Genomic DNA, 24,918 nt, shown 5'->3' with positions numbered 1-24,918 from the left:
AGCTCCATGTAAAACGTTGCTGGCATCGTTGCTTTTGATGTCAAACATGACGATACGTGCCGACCTGAGGACCAAATAAAGTTCTGGAATTCTAGCTCCGACCAGCGATGGCACAGCGGGATCCAGATCGCTGCTGCGTGTCAAACACAATGAGATCACTATCCAGGACGCTGCAACGTCACGGATCGTTGTCTTTCTCGTTGCAAAGTTGCTGAGTGTGACGGTACCTTAAGAGTAAAAAAATCTGACACGTTCACAGCCCCAAAGAATATCATAGGTATGAGTGCCATTCGTGAAAACCATGGATGGCACTCCTAGGAAAAAAAATTGGATGTGTGAACGAGACCCCTTGGAACCTTGCTTTATGATGAAAAATTTTTTAATTCAGAAATATTTTGACTTTTACTTGCTCGCCAATTTTATACCAAATAAAATATTAAATGAAGACAAGCAGACTTGACACATTAATTCCCTTTATTTTATTACTGTATTCCCCAAAAACCCACAATAAAAAAGAATAGATTGAAACAGTGTATTTTTTTTATTATTTTACTGGTAAAAGGTTGTCAGTTAGCAACAGAATGTTAAAAGCCCCCGGCGAAAGTACAATCACAGCCACTAAATGAAAACAATCGCAACCTAATTGTAGATGACACAGGGTGCCACACTCTTCTCCTCCTGACCTGTAACCACTACATAAGCTTTATCCAGTACATCAGTGTCAAAGCAAAGTGCAAACAATTTTCTCATTAGTTCTCAGACTTAAGGTCTAAAATTCAGTGTATTTAGGCTTTTTAAGGAAAGAGACTAACAGGATTTCACTGGCAGTTACCAACACATCTCTGCAGGTACTCAAAAGGAGTAAGAATGCTGCAATAAACAGGTGAAGAAAAGACATCCAAAAAGAAAGAAAAAAAAACCCGAGGTAGATAAAAAGAAAACAAAACAAAACCCAGAACTCTAATAATAAAAAAAGAAGCGCAACAGAATTTTCTGGATGTAACATCCTATTACCACAGCCAGCCATGCTTGTAGCTAATAAAAATAATCTTCTGTTACACATTTCTCATCATTAAATTATTAGAGCATTTTGTATTGAAAGACTGAATTCACCTGAACTACGTACACACTTTGTAAAATTTATTTTTTTTTATACATTTTTTTTTTTTTTTGCACAGATGTGGTCTGTTACTGCACGTTGGGTAATTTCTGGAAACGAAATCTGTCTGTCTTTACAATATTGGCCTGTAAAAGTTTAATGCCTGTAACCGACTGGCGCAGGTATTTAAGACCTGCCATCCTTTGGTTATTACAAGATGTACTTTTGACCAATTTTTCAAAGGAATTGGCCACAGCCTCACAGAAGCTCCTGACGCCACAATTTATTAATACTAGAAAGTGTCGCTGTGACAATATTGGCAAAAGTCCTATTATTGCCTAATAGCCATCGATCTGAAATAGCTGCATCAGTGTGAATGAAAATTAAAAGGTGCCTTCATTTACACTCCCATATTCCTCGCCCTGACCTGTTGCATAATATACAAAAAGAAAAAACCCACAGGTAACCTCCTCCGTGCCGGTCACACAATACCTGCTGCCCACTACTGTGCCAACACACACCAATATGTATGTATCGACAGACCAGAGGAACAGACAGGTTGAATAATGGCATTAGATTTCTTTAGACTACGGCTAGTTTAGCCATATAAATTACGTTTCCAAAAAGAAGAGGAAACTGCTTTCCGATAAAAATTATTTAGGCTGTTGCTGTCAAAAAGCAACATTCAGGCTGATGAAGGCAAAAAGGTTTTTTCTTTTAATTACCCAGCTATACAGCTTTAGCTTTCAGCAAAACAGAAAAAAGGTACATTATTGTGCTGTCTCATTTTACTCAGTAATTTTACAACATATGTATATTTATATAGAACGCTAGAGCAGGCAGACGGTAATCAACAAACTGGCTCAAATCTCAATACTTTTTTTTGTGTTTGTTTGTTTTGCCATTCTTACAAAATAAGACACAATGAAAAGGTAAAATGAACAAGCCACTGTAACACAGCTTAATCTGTGGACCTCCGAGCCACAGTTTTCCCAGTGTTCAAGTGCAAAGTCTCCGTTCCGGCTGTAGGGCAGGGCTGCTGAAAACTTTCACAACCTGCTACCAAGTCTTGTGCACACTGTAGAACTGAAGACAAGAATGCTTGACTGGTTTAAATGGCAGCGGACAGTTCTACGAGGCTATGCACGTCTACAAAACCAAACCTAGTTTAGAAAGAATGCCTTGAATAGAGTTCCTTGGAAAGCTGTTACCAGTTCATCATGGAGTTTCTGTTCAAAGTCATAAAAAAGACTTGACTACTGCCTCCTGATCGCACTGATGCAAAGAATACCTGGGGGAAAAAAACAGGATGATTAATATCAATAAAATCCATCCTAAACTCTGCTGCCCGACTAGTCCACCTGTCTCCCCGTTACTCTCCAGCCTCTCCTCTCTGCCAGGCCCTTCACTGGCTTCCTATTGCCCAGAGGCTACAGTTCAAAACACTAACAATGACATACAAAGCCATTCACAATCTGACTCCTCCATACATCTGTGACATGGTGTCCCGTTACCTACCTACACACAACCTTCGATCATCTCATGATCTCCTTCTCTACTCTTCTCTCATCTCTTCCTCCCACAACCGCATCCAAGACTTCTCCCGTGCTTCCCCTATACTCAAACTCTCTACCCCAACACATCATTATTATTATTATAATTATTATCATTATTATTTATTTATATAGCACCATAAATTCCATGTTGATGTACATGAGAAAGGGGTTACATACAGAGTTATAGATATCGTTTACAGTAAACAAATTTACAGTGACAGACTGGTACAGAGAGGAGAGGACCCTGTCCTTGCGGACTTACATTCTATCGGATAGTGGGGAAGATGCAGAAGGTAGGGGCGAGGCAGTGGCTCTGGCGATGGTGAGGCGGCGGCTCTGGCGATGGTGAGGCAGCAGAATGGTTATTGCAGGCTGTAGGCTTTCTTGCAGAGATGGGTTTTCAGGTTCCGTCTGAAGGAGCCGAGGGTGGTCGATAGTCGGACGTGTTGAGGCATGGAATTCCAGAGGATGGGGGATATTCAGGAGAAATCTTGGAGGCGGTTGTGTGAGGAACGAATAAGTGTGGAGGAAAGTAGGAGGTCTTGGGAGGATCGGAGATTACGTGAGGGAAGATATTGGGAGATTAGTTCAGAGATATAGGGAGGGGACAGGTTGTGGATGGCTTTGTAGATCAGTGTTAGTAGTTTGAACTGGATTCATAAGGGAATTGGGAGCCAGTGGAGGGATTTGCAGAGGGGAGAAGCAGGGGAGTAGCGAGGAGAGAGGTGGATTAGCCGGGCAGCAGAGTTGAGGACAGACTGGAGTGGTGCAAGAGAGTTAGCGGGGAGGACACAGAGGAGGGTGTTGCAGTAGTCGAGGCGGGAGATGATGAGGGCATGCACAAGAGTTTTGGTAGGCTCTCACTTACCACGGAAACCTTCAAAAGGAACCTGAAGACCCACCTCTTCCGACAAGCCTACAACCTGCAGTGATCCTCAGTATACTGAACCGCCACATGACCAGCTCTACCCTCACCTAGTGTATCTTCACCCATCCCCTGTAGACTGTGAGCCCTCGTGGGCAGGGTCCTCTCTCCTCCTGTACTTGTGTGTGCCTTGTTTTACTCATGTTTATTGTACTTGTCTATATTTGCCCCGTTCACATGTAAAGCGCCATGGAATAAATGGCACTATAAAAATGAATAATAATAATAATAATAAAATAAGATTCAACCTCTCTGGATGAGGCGCACATGCAAAGTCCATCCCAAGAATAGAAAACAGTGTAGGGAGCCTGAACACCACAACTCTATACATTCTGTAGTGGCAGATGCCATGTGCTGCAGATCAGTTTCTATTTAAAAGTATCAGAACTGGCCTCCTGTCTCGTAGAACATGAAAATGGCCACTGAACAATGTATGACGCTGTGGCCTTCTGGCTCCATACACTGCTTACATCTGGCCGCTACCATAAGTGATCACAGATGATCGGTGGTGGTGCCAGGTGTCCATCTGCTATTGAGTACACTAAAGTACAGCTTCATGCAGAGTATATATTGTATCTCAATAAACACTAAGAAAATGAGCAAAGGTTGACTTCTGCACATGCAGCTTATAGTTTAAAGTTCTAGAATTTATTGATAAGTGAGCAGCAAAGAACTGCACAATGACAGCGCTCGATCTACCTTTACTCAGACTTACTGGATGACAATATATGTGTTCACGTAGTAACGGAATTCTAGAACTTAAAAATCTGCTAAATTTACAATCAGCCTACAATGAGTAATCTTCAGTATGTTTGCGACAGTCGTGGCTGGTTTATTAAAGCGTTATGTAAAGTTGAATTAATTGCAAGTTACTGTGAAGACAGCAGTCTTGCCTGAAATCAGCCTTTGCCGAAAATATCAGGTTTGAAAGACTTTCATACAATATGCATGGTCATATTGAGAATAAGATGATACAGGACAATGATCAGGCATGAGATGGGGACGGATGATTCAGTGATGTTCAGGGTTAATGGATATTTTAATGAAACAATGCCTTGGGACAGATATCTCGCTGACAATCTCTTAAAGGGCAATTTAGATTTTCATTGATGGATATTGTCGGATAGTGTTTGTAAATACAAGTACTTTTGCAATTTAATTTGTTAAAATTTGCAGCTTTTCTTGAGACAAAACTTTTTTTGGGCACACGAACTCGTAAAGTTTTATAGGTCCATTCACACATCCGTGAAAATCACGGATCTGAGAATGAGATCTGCGAGTGTCAGAGAATGTCCTGTTCTGATCCAATTTTGAGGATCAGAATGAGGCTGCCGTCACACGTTCAGTATTTGGTCAGTATTTTACATCAGTATTTGTAAGACAAAACCAGGAGTGGAACAAATAGAGGAAAAGTATAATACAAACACACCACTTCTGTATTTATCACCCACTCCTGGTTTTGGCTTATAAATATTGATGTAAAATACTGACCAAATACTGCTAGTGTGACGGCAGCCTAAGACATGCTCAGTGTGTCTGTAAAAGCGGGCTGCACACAGATACTGCACACAGATACAGGGATGTAGCCTTGTTATGTATAGCAAAGTCCCTTAGTATATAGTGTAATCACTTATTATGTATAGCACAGTCCCTTAGTATATAGTGTACTCACTTATATATAGCACAGTCCCTTAGTATATAGAGTACTCACTTATTATGTATAGCTCCATCCTTAGTTACATAATTTCATCTTTTATTATGTATAACACCATCCCTTATTACTTACCATACTCTAGCTATATATGGAGCCGTCCCTTATTATATAGATTCCTCTGCTGATATATATATAGATAGATATATATATATATATATATATATATATATATATATATATCTATCTATATATATATATATATATATATATATATATACATACACACTCAAACACCTATATCTTGCATAGTCTCCTTTATTATGTATATTAACAACCCTTACTACGCAGTGCCCTCTCTTGCTATGTACAGCTCCGTACCTTACATATCGGATTATACAGCCTACTATCTTTATTACATATATATATACACACACCTGTAGCTGTGTTGCCACAGGAGGGGGTCCGAGTCCGATAAAATGAAGGGGGGCCAGTCACATTTCTTGCACAGGGGCCCCAACCTGTCAGTGTCCACCCTTGCGTGGCAACATTATTGGACCAGCACCGATGGACTTCATACATCTTTGTCCATAGTAAGTTTCTGCCCATGTACATAGACCCACTCTTGCCGTTCTACTACTACAATACAGGTCCTGCAAGTTACAGAGTGATCCGCGTGTAATACCTTATCATTCCTTTCACACAGAAATTTTAACCTCTGGGCTCTCTTGTGCATGAATACCCCATCTAGATGTCCGGTTTCCACAGAACGAATTTCAATAGCTTTCTCTCCCCAGCCCATTATCTGATTGGAATGGATATAAGCTGTGAATAAAAAAAAAATAGTATAAGGTAAGAAAAATTGTGGGATTTAGAAATACAATAATGAAGCTGAAAACTCCGACAATAGCAGTCCTGTGGTCTACTTTGCATTTTCAGTAAGACTGCTGATTAGAAAGGCCCCACACACATTAGACAAAAGCTGGTGGGACTGTCGAGCTGGCAGTCTAATATGTATAGGGTCTGTATTGCAATAGCGTAAAAAAAGAAGAGAAATAATAGGGAAATTCATAGACCGTGTAACATGTTGTCCCCTTAAAAATATGATTTTAATCAGATAATCATAAAAATACCAATACCCAGTGAAACGCACAAAAAAAATGATACAAAAGAATCTAATAGTGCACCTAGCCTAATACAATAACCCTATGCTTGCCTGCTGTCCCTTCCTAACAGTGGAGGTTGGCACCCTGATAGAGTATTTGGCGCCCCCACTCCGCGGCGGCTAGCACCTGCTCACCCTGTTAAATAACTAGCAAATTATAGGAGGGAAAACAATAAGCAAATAAAAGAAATGAAAGAAAGCGTAAGGTAAGGAAACTAAGGTGCACAAAACAATTATATATCAACCTCCTGCATTGAGATCCCGTGTAGGACAATCCAGACGCTAAAAGAGTGAGCAAAAATATAAGTCCATATGCTCATAGCGTTTTTATATAACAGTCCTACTGCACACCCCACAGAGATAGAACTGTGTGCATAGGTTATCGAGATGATAATAGCAAGGGAGATATATTAACAAATGACCTGGTTCAGTCTAAGATAAAGCTTGTGCATGGCAGCACCGCCTAGGTAGCCATTGGCAGTAGTCATTATCGGTGCATTCAAAATATTCAACAATGTTTAAATACCCCAGCATAGCAGCCAACATCTATGATCACACAGAAATTTATAATGCTATACAGGAAATAAAAAATAGTAGAATGCACTCAGCTGCAATCTGATGGATGAGATAGTAGACGCTGCTTGTACTCATGCACAGTCAGGTAGACAGAGGTAGGTGGTTCCAAAGACAGCACACAAAGAGGGTGTTAACCCCAAAAGGACACTTAGCTGTCAACCAACGCCCCGACACGTTTCCCCGTCATACGGTTCCTCAGGCATCAGGGCACCTGTATCTTTGGCCTCCGGTTCATCATCATCTCTGCCCCCCGAGGAACCGTATGACGGGGAAACGCGTCAGGGCGTTGGTTGACAGCTAAGTGTTTTTTTGGGGTAAACACCCTCTTTGTTTGCTGTCTTTGGAACCACCTACCTCTGTCTACCTGACTGTGCATGAGTACAAGCAGCGTCTACTATCTCATCCATAAGATTGCAGCTGAGTGCATTCTACTATTTTTCATTTCCTGTATAGCATTATAAATTTCTGTGTGATCAAAGATGTTGGCTGCTATGCTGGGGTATTTAAACATTGTTGAATATTTTGAATGCACCGATAATGACTACTGCCAATGGCTACCTAGGCGGTGCTGCCATCTTAGACTGAACCAGTTCATTTGTTAATATATCTCCCTTGCTATTATCATCTCGATAACCTATGCACACAGTTCTATCTCTGTGGGGTGTGCAGTAGGACTGTTATTTAAAAACGCTATGAGCATATGGACTGAGGTTGATATATAATTGTTTTGTGCACCTTAGTTTCCTTACCTTACTCTTTCTTTCATTTCTTTTTTTTGCTTATTGTTTTCCCTCCTATAGTTTGCTAGTTATTTAACAGAAATCCTATACAACCACAGAAAGAACACAGTCAAAATGTCCCAAAAAATACAAATCTTTATTAAATATACATATATAAAAGACTGGATCAGAACAAGTATATATAATGCAAATGGGGCTAGTAAAAACCAACCAAATGTAGCACCACAATACACATAAAAGGGCTACATGGTGCCCCCCATAGAACAAGACACACCCAGGATATTACTAATAATCAAATGGTTAATCCCGGATATACACGGAAACATGGGCCAAGTATAAAATATCCTATAGTGGACAATAATGGGGAACAACAATGGACATATACAAGAATCAATTGCAAATGCAAATGGGCACAAACGCCCCATATATAGAAATAAAATGCTAATGCAAGTTGGCACAAACGCCCCACATGTCCACAATTGTCCCCATATAAATATCGAGTCCTAACCAGGACATGTGGCCACATGTGGCCATGTCCTGGTTAGGACTCGATATTTATATGGGGACAATTGTGGACATGTGGGGCGTTTGTGCCAACTTGCATTAGCATTTTATTTCTATATATGGGGCGTTTGTGCCCATTTGCATTTGCAATTGATTCTTGTATATGTCCATTGTTGTTCCCCATTATTGTCCACTATAGGATATTTTATACTTGGCCCATGTTTCCGTGTATATCCGGGATTAACCATTTGATTATTAGTAATATCCTGGGTGTGTCTTGTTCTATGGGGGGCACCATGTAGCCCTTTTATGTGTATTGTGGTGCTACATTTGGTTGGTTTTTACTAGCCCCATTTGCATTATATATACTTGTTCTGATCCAGTCTTTTATATATGTATATTTAATAAAGATTTGTATTTTTTGGGACATTTTGACTGTGTTCTTTCTGTGGTTGTATAGGATTTCTGTTGTACAGTTGTCCCTGCTAAATTAGTCCCTATATACACACATTGTACATCACATTTTGTTATCATTAGTTATTGATATTTATTTACATCTGTTACCTATGTGTGTAATATGTGTACCACAATTCCTTTACTTAGTTATTTAACAGGGTGAGCAGGTGCTAGCCGCCGCGGAGTGGGGGCGCCAAATACTCTATCAGGGTGCCAACCTCCACTGTTAGGAAGGGACAGCAGGCAAGCGTAGGGTTATTGTATTAGGCTAGGTGCACTATTAGATTCTTTTGTATCATTTTTTGTGTGTTTCACTGGGAATTGGTATTTTTATGATTATCTGATTAAAATCATATCTGTATTGCAATACCAAACCAGTATGACGTTTCATGGTCATGTCTTTCACGAGTTCTCCATTACTGGACAAACCCATCTCAATATTCCCAGGGAGCAACATGAAGCAAAGAAAATATAGTGACCCTTATAAATTAGGCAATAATCTGCAAACCAGCATTGGCAGGAACCATGGTTCCCAATTATCAGTTCATGTAAACATAGTTACCCACAAAGAGAAAATCACTAATTTATTGGGTAATTAGATCATTTATGCTGGTATTAAAAAGATTGTTACTGGCAGCGCATTGTACAGTGTAAACAGAGCATGTGCTGCCGATAATTACATGAATGGTGTATGGGGTCAGAACCATTGCATTAACAATCATTCTGTTCCCATTATTTTGTATTGGCTCATATACACAGACCAGGAAACAAGCACTGGACGACATGTATAGGCTCCTGCACAGAGCAAAGCAGCACAGAGCAAAGCAGCACAGAGCAAAGCAGCAGAGATCACTGACAGCCAGTGTCATCGTGAAGCCGCTCAGTAGAAGCGCTCACAAGTCATTCAAGGTGCAGCAAATCTTGTCCCCTTAATGTAGCAAATTCACTGACTGTGGTGGAATAAATAAAATAAAACCTTTAATTTCCAATTATTAAAATATTTTAAATTATTTATTTTGGTGGATATATAATTGTGAGATTGAGGGTCCTCTATCACTGAATTTTTCTCCTTAATGGAGCCCTTCCCTTAGTGAAATGAGTGCTATTCTAGCCACACCGTTCCTCACCGATCGCCAGTACCCGTGTTTTATGCTAATATAACTGTTAGGACAGAGGAATCCCAGGGTGCGGCAGACCGGCTTATTAGTAATAGTTAGTAATAGATCACTCTCTCCGGTCATGGGGACAGGGCACAGAGCTTTTCCATAAAACAACATGATCAGGTCCTATTTGTGGGTCAACTTTTACCTTCTGAGCAGCATTGTGCACAAGGCTAATTCTAAAGTGTAAAAATGCATATGCAGGCGTCCCTGACACCTGAAGAGGAGTTATTGTGACCTAATACCGTATATACTAGTGTATAAGCTGAGTTTTTCAGCATTTTTTTTTGTGCTGAAAACATCCCCCTTGGCTTATACACGAGTCACGGTCCCAGAAAGACAGAGGGGGAGGAGGAGCGGCGGAAAGGTGAGTCACAGAGGCAGGAGCCGGCAGCTGCGGCTGTAACTGTGCCCGCTGCTAAAGAGAATAGAATATTAATTTCTTCTATAGCATGCACAGTGACACCCGCAGCCACTGGCTTCCAGCACACATCCTACTCACCTTCCTGCACACCCTCGCTGCATCTGGCGCCAGCAGCATTTCCTCTATATGTCTATGGGGCCACGTCTGACGTAAGCCTATGGGGCCACGTCTGACGTAAGCCTATGGGGCCACGTCTGACGTAAGCCTATGGGGCCACGTCTGACGTAAGCCTATGGGGCCACGTCTGACGTAAGCCTATGGGGCCACGTCTGACGTAAGCCTATGGGGCCACGTCTGACGTAAGCCTATGGGGCCACGTCTGACGTAAGCCTATGGGGCCACGTCTGACGTAAGCCTATGGGGCCACGTCTGACGTAAGCCTATGGGGCCACGTCTGACGTAAGCCTATGGGGCCACGTCTGACGTAAGCCTATGGGGCCACGTCTGACGTAAGCCTATGGGGCCACGTCTGACGTAAGCCTATGGGGCCACGTCTGACGTAAGCCTATGGGGCCACGTCTGACGTAAGCCTATGGGGCCACGTCTGACGTAAGCCTATGGGGCCACGTCTGACGTAAGCCTATGGGGCCACGTCTGACGTAAGCCTATGGGGCCACGTCTGACGTAAGCCTATGGGGCCACGTCTGACGTAAGCCTATGGGGCCATGTCTGACGTAAGCCTATGGGGCCATGTCTGATGCTCAGTAGACTTGCATTATGAAAGCCTTTTCCTGGTCACGAGGAGCGCAGCATGATCCAGACAATTGCCATCATATGACTCAAAAGAGAAGTGGATCAGCACTGGATACCGGAGAAGACAGCAACTGGAGAGTATATTAACACACTAAGGCTACGTTCACATTTGCGTTGTTGTGTGTTGCGTCGGTGACGCAACGCACAACGCATGCAAAACGCATGCAAAAACGCATTGTTTTGTGACGCATGCGTCCATTTTTGGCTTGATTTTGGACGCAAAAAAAATGTAACTTGCTGCGTCGTCTGCGCCCTGACGCTTGCGCCAAAAATGACGCATGCGTCACAAAACGCAAGACAACGCATGTCCATGCGCCCCCATGTTAAATATAGGGGCGCATGACGCATGCGTCGCCGCGGCTGCGGCCGACGCAACGCTAATGTGAATGTAGCCTAACACTACACTATCATTTACACGGGCTTAGGGGGAAAAAGTTTTTTTTTTTTTTAACTGGGACAGAAAATCGTATTTTTATGCATCAAAAAGAACTCACCTACTGAAGTTGGCATCTCACCCCATTGAAGCACCACATCTTTAGTTATTCGGCCATAGGTATTCACATACACTCCCTCGTCCTCATAGCATACAAGCATTTCCATGCCATCTGTTTTGGGCAAGATGACAATGGCATGTGGGGTGATGTTACCTTGAATCTACAAATAAGCAAAGCAAAAGCAATTGTATTTTCTTATGCCAATGTTTTTATTTTGATACAAGTACTCTGGACAATTTATAATGGCTCAGCTCCAATGGCCTAAAGTATCGGGGTGACGAGACACTTGAGCTTTGCTTGCTTGATTGGATTGAAAGGGAGGTTTAGTCAATTTCAGATTTCGGTAGGACCGGCTAGCCATATGATGTGCATGGGGCCTCCTCAAGATCGGGCAGATTCAATTTTATAATCCAGACAAGGTAAGACCCTCAAAGGTTTGTGGCTTCTCCTCTCTCCCCTCATGTATATAGGCACTTGCAGTTACCAATTATTCTTTTTCTGCCTCAAATATTGACTTCTATCATACTGCAGAATAGATCCATTATCATTTTGTTGTGCATTTGTCCACAAACAGAAAAGGTAGGAGAACCTCAAGAAAACCATTAGCCCAAGTATGTTTTATTAGTACATATGTGTAAGACAAGAACTGTAGGCATTAAACCAGGTGTCAGATAGCGACAACCGCAATAGTGCCAGTGTCTTCAGGCAGGTGTCACATAAAAGTCTGGGTAGGCAGAAATCTTGGTCATTAGCACATCATAGGAAAGGGATCATTTTTTTGCTATATTAACAGAAGTGAATGGAGAGAGCCTTGCATGAGTGGCCACCTCTTTTATACTTGTGACTGGGTCAGAATGGGGAGCGACAGACCCCAGTTTTGGAGATCTGGATGGATTCCAGAGGTGCAATCCTGTGGCTATTCCATATATGCCAGAAGTAAGAAACCCCCGCTATTACAATAATGCTGAGTACAGCATGGTTAGCTATATTACAGGGAGATAAAAAAAAAATCACAGTATAAAAGACTATAATTATTATTATTTTAAGGGGTTACAATTGTGCATCTAACATAAGCTTTAGTGTCTGTATAAAGCACGAGTGTCATCTTTAGGCGAGAATCACACTTCTGTGTGTCACAGTCAGCGCACGGACCAGCCGCTGGACTTCTGGCCCAAGCTCAGGAGCCTCACATATGTCTAGGAGACCGGCAGCTGCTCGGTGCATCATGGTGCTCGGACACTGACACATCGACGTGTGAATTTAGCTTTACATTGACTATGATATGATGCTTCTCCACTACTTACGTGAGATGGGATGTAGATGTCATATGTATTCCCAGAATCGACATCAATGACATGGAAACCAGTGCTAGAGCCAAATATTACTTTTAACCTTTGACCTTCTTCTACAGTCAGGTCACAAAGCAATGGCTTATGCTGTAGATCTGTAAAAGACTAAATATATATGTATATATACCATTTTATTTTCATGTCATCTTAATAAGCACAATGCATTTGCAAAAGAAAAAAAATCTGACAATGTAACAAAGGAGGAAATCTGACAATTAAACACCGTAAGCCCCAATATACACCTGGATTGAGGCAAGAGGCTGTCCTCCAGGCTTAAAGCACCACTCCAGTGTGTGTGTGGGGGGGAGGGGTCGGTGCTGGAGTGTCGCTTTAAATGTAAGCCCCCATTCTTATACTCATATTCTGACATCTTCACCTTTTACAGACGTTGCTCCAATCCCGCGGCTCCATCTTGTGAGTGCAGCTTCTGACTGGTTGGATGTCAGAAGCTACATCACAAGAGCTCAATGCAAGTGTATGGGAGCCAGAACAAGGCACTCAGACTTGCAAGGAAGAAGGACCTCCATGAAACACTGGAGATGACGACAGGTCACTTTTCACTGGAGACCAACGGGAGTGAAGCTGTAAAAGGATGAAGGAAGCCGCATGTGAGCATGAGACAAGGGGCAGGTGAGTATGAGACAAGGGGCAGGTGAGTATGAAACAAGGGGCAGGTGAGTATGAGACAAGGGGCAGGTGAGTATGAGACAAGGGGCAGGTGAGTATGAGACAAGGGGCAGGTGAGTATGAGACAAGGGGCAGGTGAGTATGAGACAAGGGGCAGGTGAGTATAAGACAAGGGGCAGGTGAGTATAAGACAAGGGGCAGGTGAGTATGAGACAAGAGGCAGGTGAGTATAAGACAAGGGGCAGGTGAGTATGAGACAAGGGGCAGGTGAGTATGAGACAAGTGGCAGGTGAGTATGAGACAAGTGGCAGGTGAGTATGAGACAAGAGGCAGGTGAGAATAAGACAAGGGGCAGGTGAGTATAAGACAAGGGGCAGGTGAGTATAAGACAAGGGGCAGGTGAGTATAAGACAAGGGGCAGGTGTGTATAAGACAAGGGGGCAGGTGAGTATAAGACAAGGGGCAGGTGAGTATAAGACAAGGGGCAGGTGAGTATGAGACAAGGGGCAGGTGAGTATAAGACAAGGGGCAGGTGAGTATAAGACAAGGGGCAGGTGAGTATAAGACAAGGGGCAGGTGAGTATAAGACAAGGGGCAGGTGAGTATAAGACAAGGGGCAGGTGAGAATAAGACAACGGGCAGGTGAGTATAAGACAGGGGGCAGGGGAATTACCTTTAAAGCGCCACTCCAGAGGTGCAATGAAAAAAATCCACTGGAGTGGTGCTTTAATTAACATAACCCCGTTTTGTTGTCTAAAAACAGTTAAATGTTCTCTCTCTCTATTTATTGAAAAAAAAAGACACTGCAAATTTAGCATGAAATTATGATCTGGTCTCATAGATTACAGCTTTGCAAATACCATTTATGGCAACAAATAGTGTAAAAATTAGCAAAAGGGGGGAGCAACTCACTGATTCATATATCTATTTTGCATCTGTTAAATATGTTTTCGTCTGAAAAAAAATAGCAGCACACTCAGTAATTGTGTCGTCAGTTTCTGATTATTAGGTCAGGTTCACATGTTCAGTATTTGGTCAGTATTTTACCTCAGTATCTGTAAGCCAAAACCAGGAGTGGGTGATAAATACAGAAGTGGTGCATATGTTTCTATTAGACTTTTCCTCTGATTGTTCCACTCCTGGTTTTGGCTTACAAATACTGAGGTAAAATATTGACCAAGTACTGACAGTGTGAACTTGGCTTCAGAGTATATGCACACCTTAAGTATTTGGTGTATACATTTATGCATAATTACTGCATCTCTTGGCAGGAAAAACACAAAGTAAAAACGGTAATTAATCTTACCGATAATTGTATTTCCAGGAATCCATCCTGACAGCACCATGGAGGACGTCCTTCTTATACACAGTGGGACAGGAAACACGAGAGTTTAAAAGGACCCTCCCCCTTCCACCCTTCAGTGCTTTTCCAAAGTAACACATCTGGATGGATGTAAACAGAAAATTTATTTTGAACATAACAAGATTAATACAAATGTTACTTGACATAAGTAAAACAAATATTTGCCATAGGGAGGGAACTATCCGTGCTGTCAGGATGGATTCCTGGAAATACAATTATCGGTAAGATTAATTACCGTTTTCCAGGTCACCACCCGACAGCACCATGGAGAAGTACCAAAGGAAACTTCCTAGTTCTAGGGTGGGACTACCGCTTGAAGCACTTTCCTGCCAAAAGCTAACTGAGAAGAAACTACGTCTAATTTGTAGTGTTTTGAAAAAGTGCTAATGTTAGACCAGGATGCTGCATTACAAATCTGATCTACTGAGGCCCCACCTTTTTCGGCCCAAGACGTGGCCATAGCCCTGGATGAATGAGCTTTAAGGCTATCTGGAGGATCTTTTCCCTGTAACTGATAGGCCGTGGTAATAGTGGATCTAATCCACCTGGCAATAGTGGATTTTGATGCCTTTTTTCCCTTATTAGGACCCCCATACAGGACAAAGAGATTATTATCCTGTCTCCAGGCCCTAGTCATGTCCAAGTATTTCAGCACCGTCTCCCTAACATCTAAGTTATGGAAAAAGGCTTCTTTTTGATTTTTAGGAGATTGGCAAAAAGACGGAAGAACGACCTCTTGGTTAATATTTGATACAGAGGCTACCTTGGGAAGAAATCCTGGGTCAAGCCTTAAAACCAACCTATCATCAAATATTTGTAGATAAGGGTTCTGGATGGAAAGGGCCTGAAGTTCCCCTAATCTTTTGGCTGATGTAATGGCTACTAAAAAAACTGTTTTTAGGGAAAGATTAGCGATATTTATATCCCTGTTTATATCAAAGGCCTCTTTGCATAAAACATTAAGGACTAAATTAAGGTCCCAGGGAGGCACAGACTTCCTGATTGGAGGTTTCAGCCTCGAGACCGCTCTAGAGAACCGAGCGATCCAAGGGTGAGCGGCAAGGGAAGAGTCATAAAATACACTGAGGGCTGCAATTTGAACCCTCAAAGTACTTGGTTTGAGCCAGTTCTTAAATCCCTGCTGTAGGAAATCAAGAATTCTGGGTATGTTAGGGTGATCAACATCGATTGTTGTGTCTCCACAAAAACTGCAGAATTTTCTCCAGGTTCTGAGATATATTGTTGAAGTCACTGGTTTCCTACTTGCTTGTAGAATCGAAATCACTCCTTCTGAAAGGCCTCTTGACCTTAGGATCTGCCGCTCAGGATCCAAGCTGTTAACCGCAACTTTCCTGGGTTCTGATGGAGGATCGGACCCTGAGAAAGTAAGTCCCCCCTGACTGGAAGATGGTAAGGACTGTCCACTGCCAGCTTCTTTAGTAGGGGAAACCAGCTCCTTCCGGCCCAGAAAGGGACCACCAGGATCACCCGAGCTCTGTCCTCGCAGATCTTCCTGAGTACCCTTGGTACTAATGCCAGAGGGGGAAAGGCGTATAGCAGACCCGAGCTCCACGATTGAGAAAGGGCATCTACCCCTGCTGGATTGTCCTGAGGATTTAGGGAGAAGAAGGTCTTTATCTTTGTATTTCTTCTGGTCGCGAAAAGAACCACGGACGGGGTTCCCCCTACGCTGACACAGGGTCTTGAAGATTCCGCTGTTCAGTTCCCACTCGCTTTTCTCTGCTCAGAAAATCCTCAACCTGGTTCTTTGAGCCTTCTAAGTGGACTGCTGAAATTGAAAGTACCGAACTTTCTGCCCATTCGAATATCTGATCCGACAGACGTTGCAGTTTCGGATGTCTCGGGCCCCCTTGATGGCGAAGAAAAGCTACCACCGTCGTGTTGTCCGATAAGATCTTCAGATGCTTGTTCTTTAATAGGGACCGGGCTGCCCACAGAACCTTCCAAACCGCCTGTAGCTCTCTGTGGTTTGAAGAATTGTTGCTCTCTTCCGAATTCCACAGACCCTGGTAATATCTTCCGAGTACCTGGCCGCCCCAACCTTGCTGACTCGCATCCGTGGTTACCATGACTGCTGGAGTCTGGATTCATGGGACCCCCACCTGAAGGTTTCCTGACACCATCCACCATCGTAGGGATTTTCTGACTCGATAGGATAGGACAAACTGTCTGTCCAACGAAGACTGTCTTCTGTCCCATGTTGTTAGAACCGCTCTCTGTAGTTGACGAGAATAGAATTGGCTCCAGCTGACACATGGGATACAGGCTGTCATCAGGCCTAGGATCTTCATTGCATCTCTTATTGTCACCCGAGTTCTTGCAAACTGTCGAACCTTCTTTACCAGGTCTGACCGCCTTTTGTCCGGAAGAAAAGACTTCCTGATGTCTGAGTCTTGTATTACCCCCAGAAACTGTCGTCTTGATCTTGGGGTTAAGTGTGATTTTTACCAGTTCACCACCCAACCTAGTTTCTGCAGTGTGGAGATCACTAACTGAGAATCGATCTTGAGTTGGGACACTGAGTCTGCCACTAACAGGAAATCGTCTAGATATGGTATTATAATGATACCTCGTCTCCTTAGAAAAGATACGATCTCTATGATGAGTTTTGTAAAAACTCTTGGAGCCGATGCTAGACCAAACGGAAGGCAACGGAACTGATAATGGAGGACTGAACCGTCTTTCTCTATCGCAAATCTTAGGTACTTTTGATGTTGCGAAAAAATTGGGACGTGATAATACGCACTTTTTAGATCCAAAGTGCACATTACCACGTCCTTCCCTAATAGGGGAATTGTGGAGCGAATGGACTCCATCTTGAATCTTTTGTACGATAGCCATTTGTTTAATGGTTTGAGGTTTATGATGGTTCGGGATTCTCCTGATGGTTTTATTATAGAGAAAAGACCCGAGTAGTGACCTGTTCCTCTTTGGTGAGGAGGTACGGGAGTTATTGCCTCCATCCGGAGGAGATCCTGAATGTCTGACCACATTGGGGAGACTGAAGAGAGACGGGCGTTGGAGATAAAAAATCTTTCTGGGGGACGGGATACGAACTCTATCCTGTAACCCAGTGATATAACCTGAAGGACCCATGGGTTTGAGGTAATTTTTTCCCATTCCCCCAGGTAATTCAACAACCGACCCCCTATTCTGGTGGCGTCACTTTCTCCGAAACTCAGACCTAGGGTTTGAGGGACCTGGATCTCTATTTCGGTTCCTATTATCCCCCCCTTTCTGGTAACTCCATCTCCCTTGTTTACCTTTACCCCTATAGTCTGCTCTCTGACTGTAATAGGGTCTACGAAAGGGCTGGAATTTTTTCTTTTTCTCTTCTGGGAATCCCTTCTTCTCATCAGAAGCTTTTTCCAAAATGTCATCTAATACAGGGCCAAAAACCCGGCCACCCGAAAAGGGAATGGAACATAGTTTGTTCTTGGAGGGAACATCCCCCGACCAGCTTTTTAACCAAATAGCCCTACGGGCTGCATTAGATAGCGATTGCCCTCTGGCTGAGAACCTGACCGATTCTGCCGTAGCATCTGCTAAAAACCCTGTAGCTAGTTTAAGTAAGGGAATAGCACTGATGATAGACTCCCTAGAAGTTTTGGCTGACAGTTGATCTTTTAAATCATCAACCCATAGATGCATGGCTCTCGCCACGGATGTCGCCGCAATATTTGTGCGGATCACCGCGGCCGAACTCTCCCAAGCTTTTTTAAGGAGACCATCCGCCTTTCTGTCCATAGGCTCTTTTAAGTTCGAGGAGTCCTCGAATGGTATGGCAGTTCTTTTAGACAATTTTGCTAGTGGGATGTCAATTTTTGGTATATCTTCCCAGTCTTTGACCTCTTCATGGTCAAAGGGAAGACGGAGCCTAAAGTCTCTCGGTATTGATATCCTCTTCTCTGCCTCCTCCCACTCTTCCAAAATCATTGAGCTGCGGGAAGAGGTGAAGAAGGAGTCAGTAGTTGTAAACTCTGAGCAAAGCCGAGACTGAACTCGGACTCACCGAATGTGGGCATTAACCGGAAAGACTTGACGTCTGTGACCGCAGTCCCCCGAACATCTCATCCTGCACGGAAAGAGAGGTCGAAGGTTCCTCAACCTGCATAGTCTGTCTGACTGCTCCCAGTAGTTCGTCAATATCATTGGAAGAGAAAAGATACTTTTTCCCCTTCTGAGGAGGATCTTTACACAATTCTTCCTCTTCCTCAATGTCAGATTCTGATTGACTGTCCTCAGAAGACGAATCTGACTCCCTCTGCCTCTTCCTAGACCTGGGTAGATCCTGGACCTCAGGCTGGAACTGCTGGACAGCAGATAGGTTAGATATAGAAGCCTGCACTTCTTCTCTAACCATAGCTCTCATGCTTGTTATTAGAGAGGCCTGTTCCTCTCCTACAATGCGGGCGGTGCAGGGCTCGCACAGAGGCTTCTGGCACAAGGCATTAAGTTTTGTGGCACATATGGGACATCTCCTGGTTTTACCAGTCTTCTTATCCCCAGATGAAGGACGCCCCTGGAATATATAAAGGGACCACTACTAGTACCTTTAATAGGAGTATAAGGAGCGCACCTTTTAGAGGGGACTCACGTGTGTAAGGGAATCCTGTTTCCCCGTGGCCTCTACGCTGACAGTTGGTACAGAGCCTGGATCCATTGCAACTGCGGTGTCTAGCGGTATTCACTTACCTTAAATCCTTTCGCTTGTGTCCCGGCGCTCCTACAGGAGCGAGGAGGAAGGCCGCCCCCCTGCTGCCGCTGTGACCCGGAAGTGACGCGGCAGCGGTAAACCGGAAGTGCAACGCACGCTTACCGCCGACACACATGGAGTCCGGAGCGCTCTGCCGTACCTGCCCCTCCTCCGGACTGTCTGCCAAGGGACCACCCTGCAGAGATCCATGCAGGTACGCTTGGGGTAGCCGTCCGAGGTCGAGAGCCCCCCCCAGGGGGAAGCGACCTCCTAGCCAGGAGCAGCGCTACACCGGCGTCGCTGAGGGACCCAATTAATTGGGTGTCGGCGGTACAGAGATACGACCCATGGGAAGGAAGAGGCTGAGCCCCCCCGATCCACACGCTCTGTAGGGACAACGCTCTCGTCGTTCCTATCCACAGTGGGACAGGAAAAACACTGAAGGGTGGAAGGGGGAGGGTCCTTTTAAACTCTCGTGTTTCCTGTCCCACTGTGTATAAGAAGGACGTCCTCCATGGTGCTGTCAGGTGGTGACCTGGAAATACATGCGTTTTTGCCACTTTTTACATGCTTTTTCCACACTCATTAATGAGTGAAATCTGCAAGTCAAAAATTAGCAACGTGTGCATGAGACTTCAGGATTCTCATTAACTTTTCAGGTTTTGTGACAAATCTGCGCGACAAAAACATAACAAATCGGCAATATGTGCACAGGCCCTTGGAATCAAGTCCTTAATACCGGATGTTTGTACAGTAGGAATTACTTACCTTAAACGCCATAAACTTGTGATAAGGCTTTGGAGCCCAGGCGTAGATCTCTACAGCATTCTTCAATGCAATAACCAAAAACTTGATTCTTTCATATTTTACTGTAAAACAAAACAAGATAAAGCTAAAATATCAGATGATCCTAAATGCTGATCACATACAAGGGTGTTTCACACTAGCTCTTACAGACTTTCCTCTGCTTGTGTCTGGCAGTAAGATGGTATACAATGTATACACGACAGTAAGTACTCAGTGATTTATGGTACCAGATTTTAATGGTTAAGACAGGACATAAGATAATACTTCTATGACATCAAATGGTAACATCGCAGTAACAGTAGCACACATTAATGATGAGCACTGTACACAAATGACCACGTGATCAGTAGGCACAACAGAGTTATACGTATGTCGTATGTCTGGTAAAGAACTTACCAACTTTATAATGTACACAGCCTTCTAGGTCCCCTACAGTTATCCAGCCCTGCTTCTTCTCCACTTCTGGATCATTGTGCAATATTCGATTCCTCAGCCAGGACAGGTAGTACACTCTTAGTTTGTTCTTTTTCCCTAAAAAATGTATATATTCGAAAGTAATCTCAAAAGCAAACTTAAAACAGATTGTTTCTTAGAAATACATTTGATTATGTATGTATGCCTAGGAAAATGTGACAATGACAGAGGGAGCGCGATCTCTAGTTCCACCTATTGAAGTAGCAATTCTGTACGTCAAGAGGTTTTCCTCATGATATAAAGCCAAACTAGAATCTCCATTTTGCAGATCACTTTTCCAGGGTTTTTGCCCTTCATCAGTGCGCAAGAGGAGAACTACTTAGCTGGGTGAGAAACCGTTGACAAGAGCTCCAAGAGAATTTGTCTCCAGAGATTATTTTTATGAAAGGGGGCATTACCAGTGTGAGATGTAACGGCTGACAGTTAGGGTAAGTTCACACAGGGCGTTTTTGTTGATTTTTTTTCTGCAGCAAAACCTGATCATCTTGGCAGGAAAGAAGCTGCGCCAAAAACGCAGGTTTAGGTGCATTTTTGGTGCGTTTTTTTTTCTCTTTGTACTTGCCAATAAAGTTGAGTGCACACAGAGAAAAAAAAAACAACTTCATGTAGATAGATATAATGAATATAGATTGATAGAATACATAGATTGATAGAATAGATAGATTGACAGGATAGATTGATAGAATAAATAGATAGATTGATAGGATAGATAGATTGAAAAAAATAGATAGATTGACAGAATAGATAGATTGATAGAATAGATATATTGATAGAATAGATAGACTGAAAGAATAGATAGATTGATAGCATAGATAGATTGACAGAATACATGGATTGATAGGATAGATAGAATGAATAGATAGATCGATAGATTGATAGAATAGATAGATTGATAGAATAGATACATTACCTGCAGTATTGCTCTTCCCCGGCATTTTCCCACGGTGTGGAGGTTACCTCAGGTCAGGCTGTGAGGAAGAGCAGGCTCGGTGACGTCACCGCCAGTTACTGAGCCTGCGCTCGCTGCCTCTCATTCATTCCCCAGTCGCTTACAGCCGGGAGTGGTCGCATTAGCATCACTCCTGGTTGTAAGCTTTATCTCCCCCAGATACTGCGAGGGACACTCGTTATATTGGACTATGACAGATCAGGAAGTATACTTTTGCTTTTTAATTTCTTTTTATTACAGAAGATCGAGGGCTTCGCTTTGGAATGGCAGAACAATAAAAAGATGGTCAAAACTGTGTGGTGTTTTATTTCACTAAAAGACTTTTTTCTGCATGTGTTTATTTAACCCTTTAACTGCTATAGGATTCTCTCCATTACTAAGCCAGCTTAATGTCATCTTACAATAGCAAAGTGACATTAACCCCTCATTACCCCGCTTGCCACTGCTACAGGGCAAGTGGGAAGAGCCGGGCAAATCGCCAGAATTGGCGCATCTAATAGATGTGCCTTTTCTGGGCAGCTGCGGGCTGCTATTTTTAGGCTGGGGGGCCTATATCCATGGCCCCTTACCAGCCTGAGAATGCCAGCCCCCAGCTATGAGCCTTAGCAAGGCTGGTTGTTAAGAATGTTTTTTTAAAACTATTTATTTAAATAATTTAATTAAAAAAACAAAAGCGTGAGGACCCCTCTATTCTTGATAACTAGCCTTGCTGAAGCTGACAGCTGGGAGTGTTGTCTGGCTGGTCATCAAAATTAGGAGGGACCCCACGCCCTTTTTTTTTTTTTTTTTTTTTTATTATTTATTTATAGCGCAGGAGCGGCTGATGAATACTCCCATCCGCCGCTCCTGCTCTCATTGTAATTAGCGGCTGTAGGTGTCAGATGATGGGAGTAGTTGTCCCATCAGCTGACACCAGGGATCGGAGGTTAAGTTTATACCTCCGATCACAGCTGAGCGCTCCCGCTGTCTTCTGACAGCATGGGAGCCGCGGCTCTCTGACCGGCGGGGAGGATTTCCCCACCTTTCAGAAGCGGTGTTTTCCGCCCTGTCACGCATATGACAGTGTGTCAAACACGGTAATGTCGGACCACCCATTCAAGCGAATGGGGATCTGGTCCACTCTGCTGGATGACAGGCTGCATGAACGCATCATGCAGCCTGCCATTTAGATGTAGCAGAGCCGAGTGTGACATCACATCCGGCTCTCCTTGACTTTTCTGCAGCAAATACCCTGCAGAAAAGTCAACCTTGCGTATTTGCAGCGTTTTTTCACCATCCATTCAAGTCAATGAGTGAAAAATGCTGAAAAAAACGCTGAAAGAAGTGACATGCCCTATGTCAAAAAAACGCTGCAAAGCACAAAATACTGATCACACAAAAAAAACAATGTGTGTGCATGAGATTTCTGAAATCTCATAGGCTTTGCTGGTACTGTAAAAAGCAGCTGAAAATTAGCAAAAAAAAAAAAAAAAACCGCAGCAAAAATGCCCTGTGTGAACTTACCCTTAGGGTATGTTTCCACGTTCAGGAAACGCTGCGTGTTTGACACTGCGTAGAGCCGCAACGTCAGACACACAGCATTCAGATGTTACAGCATAGTTGAGGGGATTTCATGAAATCCCGTCTCCACTATGCGTTAAAAGACGCATGCGGCAGACCCGCGGAAACGGACATGCGGCGCGTCTTTTCAGAACGTGTCCTTACAATGCTCAAACAACGCAAGGACAACGCAGGTGACCTGCCAGTGACCTCAGGTGCAGATTTGGTGCAGATTTTACCTGCGTAAAATCCTGACCAAATCCTGGTGCAATCCTGAACGTGGACACATACCCTTATAATCCCACTCAACAGAAGTCACCTTTGTCACATCTCAAACACATCTACATCTGCCGCTGTTCTCTCAGCCTGATTACAACTAACACTTCTTCAACTTCCATCTCACAGGCAGCCAGTGTGGGGGGAGGAGCAGTACAGCTGAGCTGACAACAGGAAAGGGAAGCTGCAGATGTGTTTACAGCTAACACAGTGCGGCAGAGCAGAACTTTGCCTCATTACAATCGCAACACTGCAGCAACATCAGGAGAGTAGACTGTCAGTCATTAGATGTCTCACACTGGTAATGTGCCCTTTCATTTAAAATAAGCTCTGGACGCAGATTCTTGGGGATTTCTGTGTCCGGCACATAGATCTTAACAGCTCATTTACAGCGGCGTGCAAAAGTATTCACCGCCCTTGTCATTTTTCATGTTTTACTACCTCACAACCTGGAATTCTACATTTCTTTGAGAGTTTGCATCAGTTCACGTAAAGAACATGCCTACAACTGTGGACATTTGGTGTTCTTTTTATTGTGAAGCAAACAAAAAATAAGAGAAAATTACTGAAAACTTCAGGATACATTACTATCCACCACCCTAAAATCAGAACTTAGCAGAGCCTCCTTTTGCAGCAATTACAGCTACAAGTCGCTTTGGATAATGCTCTATAAACTTTCCTCGTCTTGCCACTAGGATTTTTGCCCATTCCTCAAGGTAATACTGCTCCAGCTCCTTCAAGTTAGATGGTTTCTTCTGGTGAACAGCGATCTTCAAGTCTTACCACAGATTCTCAATTGGATTAAGGTCCGGGTTTTGACTAGGCCACTCCAAAACATTTACAAGTTTCCCATTAAACCACTTGAGTGTGGCTTTAGCAGTTTGCTTTGGGTCATTGTCTTGTTGGACGGTGAACCTCTGTTCCAGTCTCAAATCAGAGACAAATTGGTTTAGCTCAAGAATATCCCTGTATTTCTCACCATTCATCTTCACCTCGACTCGGACTATTTTCCCTGTCCCTGCCGTTGAAAAACATTCCTACAGCATGATGCTGCCACCACGACACTTCACTGTGGGGATGGTGTTCTTGGGGAGATGAGCTGTGTTGCTTTGGCACCAGACAAAGGTTTTATCTTGGTGGCCAAAAGGTTCAGTTTTGGTCTCATCTGAGCACAGCACCTTCCTCCATACATTTGGGGAGTCTTCCACATGTATTTTGGCAAACTCAAAATGAGCCTTACAATTTTGGTGCGTAAGTAAAAGCTTTTCCTGCCCACTCTTCCATAAAGACTACTTTTGGAGTGTACGGCTTAGG

The 24,918-nt window shown here is 43.4% G+C and overlaps 1 protein-coding gene across 13 annotated transcripts in view; it reads right to left on the bottom strand.

The window, feature by feature from the left end:
* Positions 1 to 456: 456 nt before the first annotated feature.
* TNIK (TRAF2 and NCK interacting kinase) overlaps positions 457 to 24,918 on the bottom strand; it is a 383,200-nt gene continuing 358,738 nt past the window's right edge. For 12 of the 13 annotated variants that reach the window (XM_069727314.1, XM_069727316.1, XM_069727321.1 and 9 more), the window contains 6 exons: positions 20,763 to 20,897; positions 20,328 to 20,428; positions 12,808 to 12,957; positions 11,504 to 11,663; positions 5,917 to 6,056; positions 1,423 to 2,390 (listed from right to left, as the gene is read on the bottom strand). In XM_069727314.1, coding sequence (XP_069583415.1) covers positions 2,307 to 2,390; positions 5,917 to 6,056; positions 11,504 to 11,663; positions 12,808 to 12,957; positions 20,328 to 20,428; positions 20,763 to 20,897 — 770 coding nt within the window. In that variant the 3' untranslated portion in view covers positions 1,423 to 2,306. Of the gene's footprint in view, positions 2,391 to 5,916; positions 6,057 to 11,503; positions 11,664 to 12,807; positions 12,958 to 20,327; positions 20,429 to 20,762; positions 20,898 to 24,918 lie in introns of all 13 variants that reach the window. The other variant, XM_069727325.1, reaches the window with a different exon arrangement.

The sequence above is a fragment of the Ranitomeya imitator genome, chromosome 5, assembly GCF_032444005.1.
Source record: "Ranitomeya imitator isolate aRanImi1 chromosome 5, aRanImi1.pri, whole genome shotgun sequence".
In the NCBI taxonomy this organism is placed as follows: domain Eukaryota; kingdom Metazoa; phylum Chordata; class Amphibia; order Anura; family Dendrobatidae; genus Ranitomeya; species Ranitomeya imitator.
This window is presented reverse-complemented; position numbering and strand designations above follow the sequence as displayed.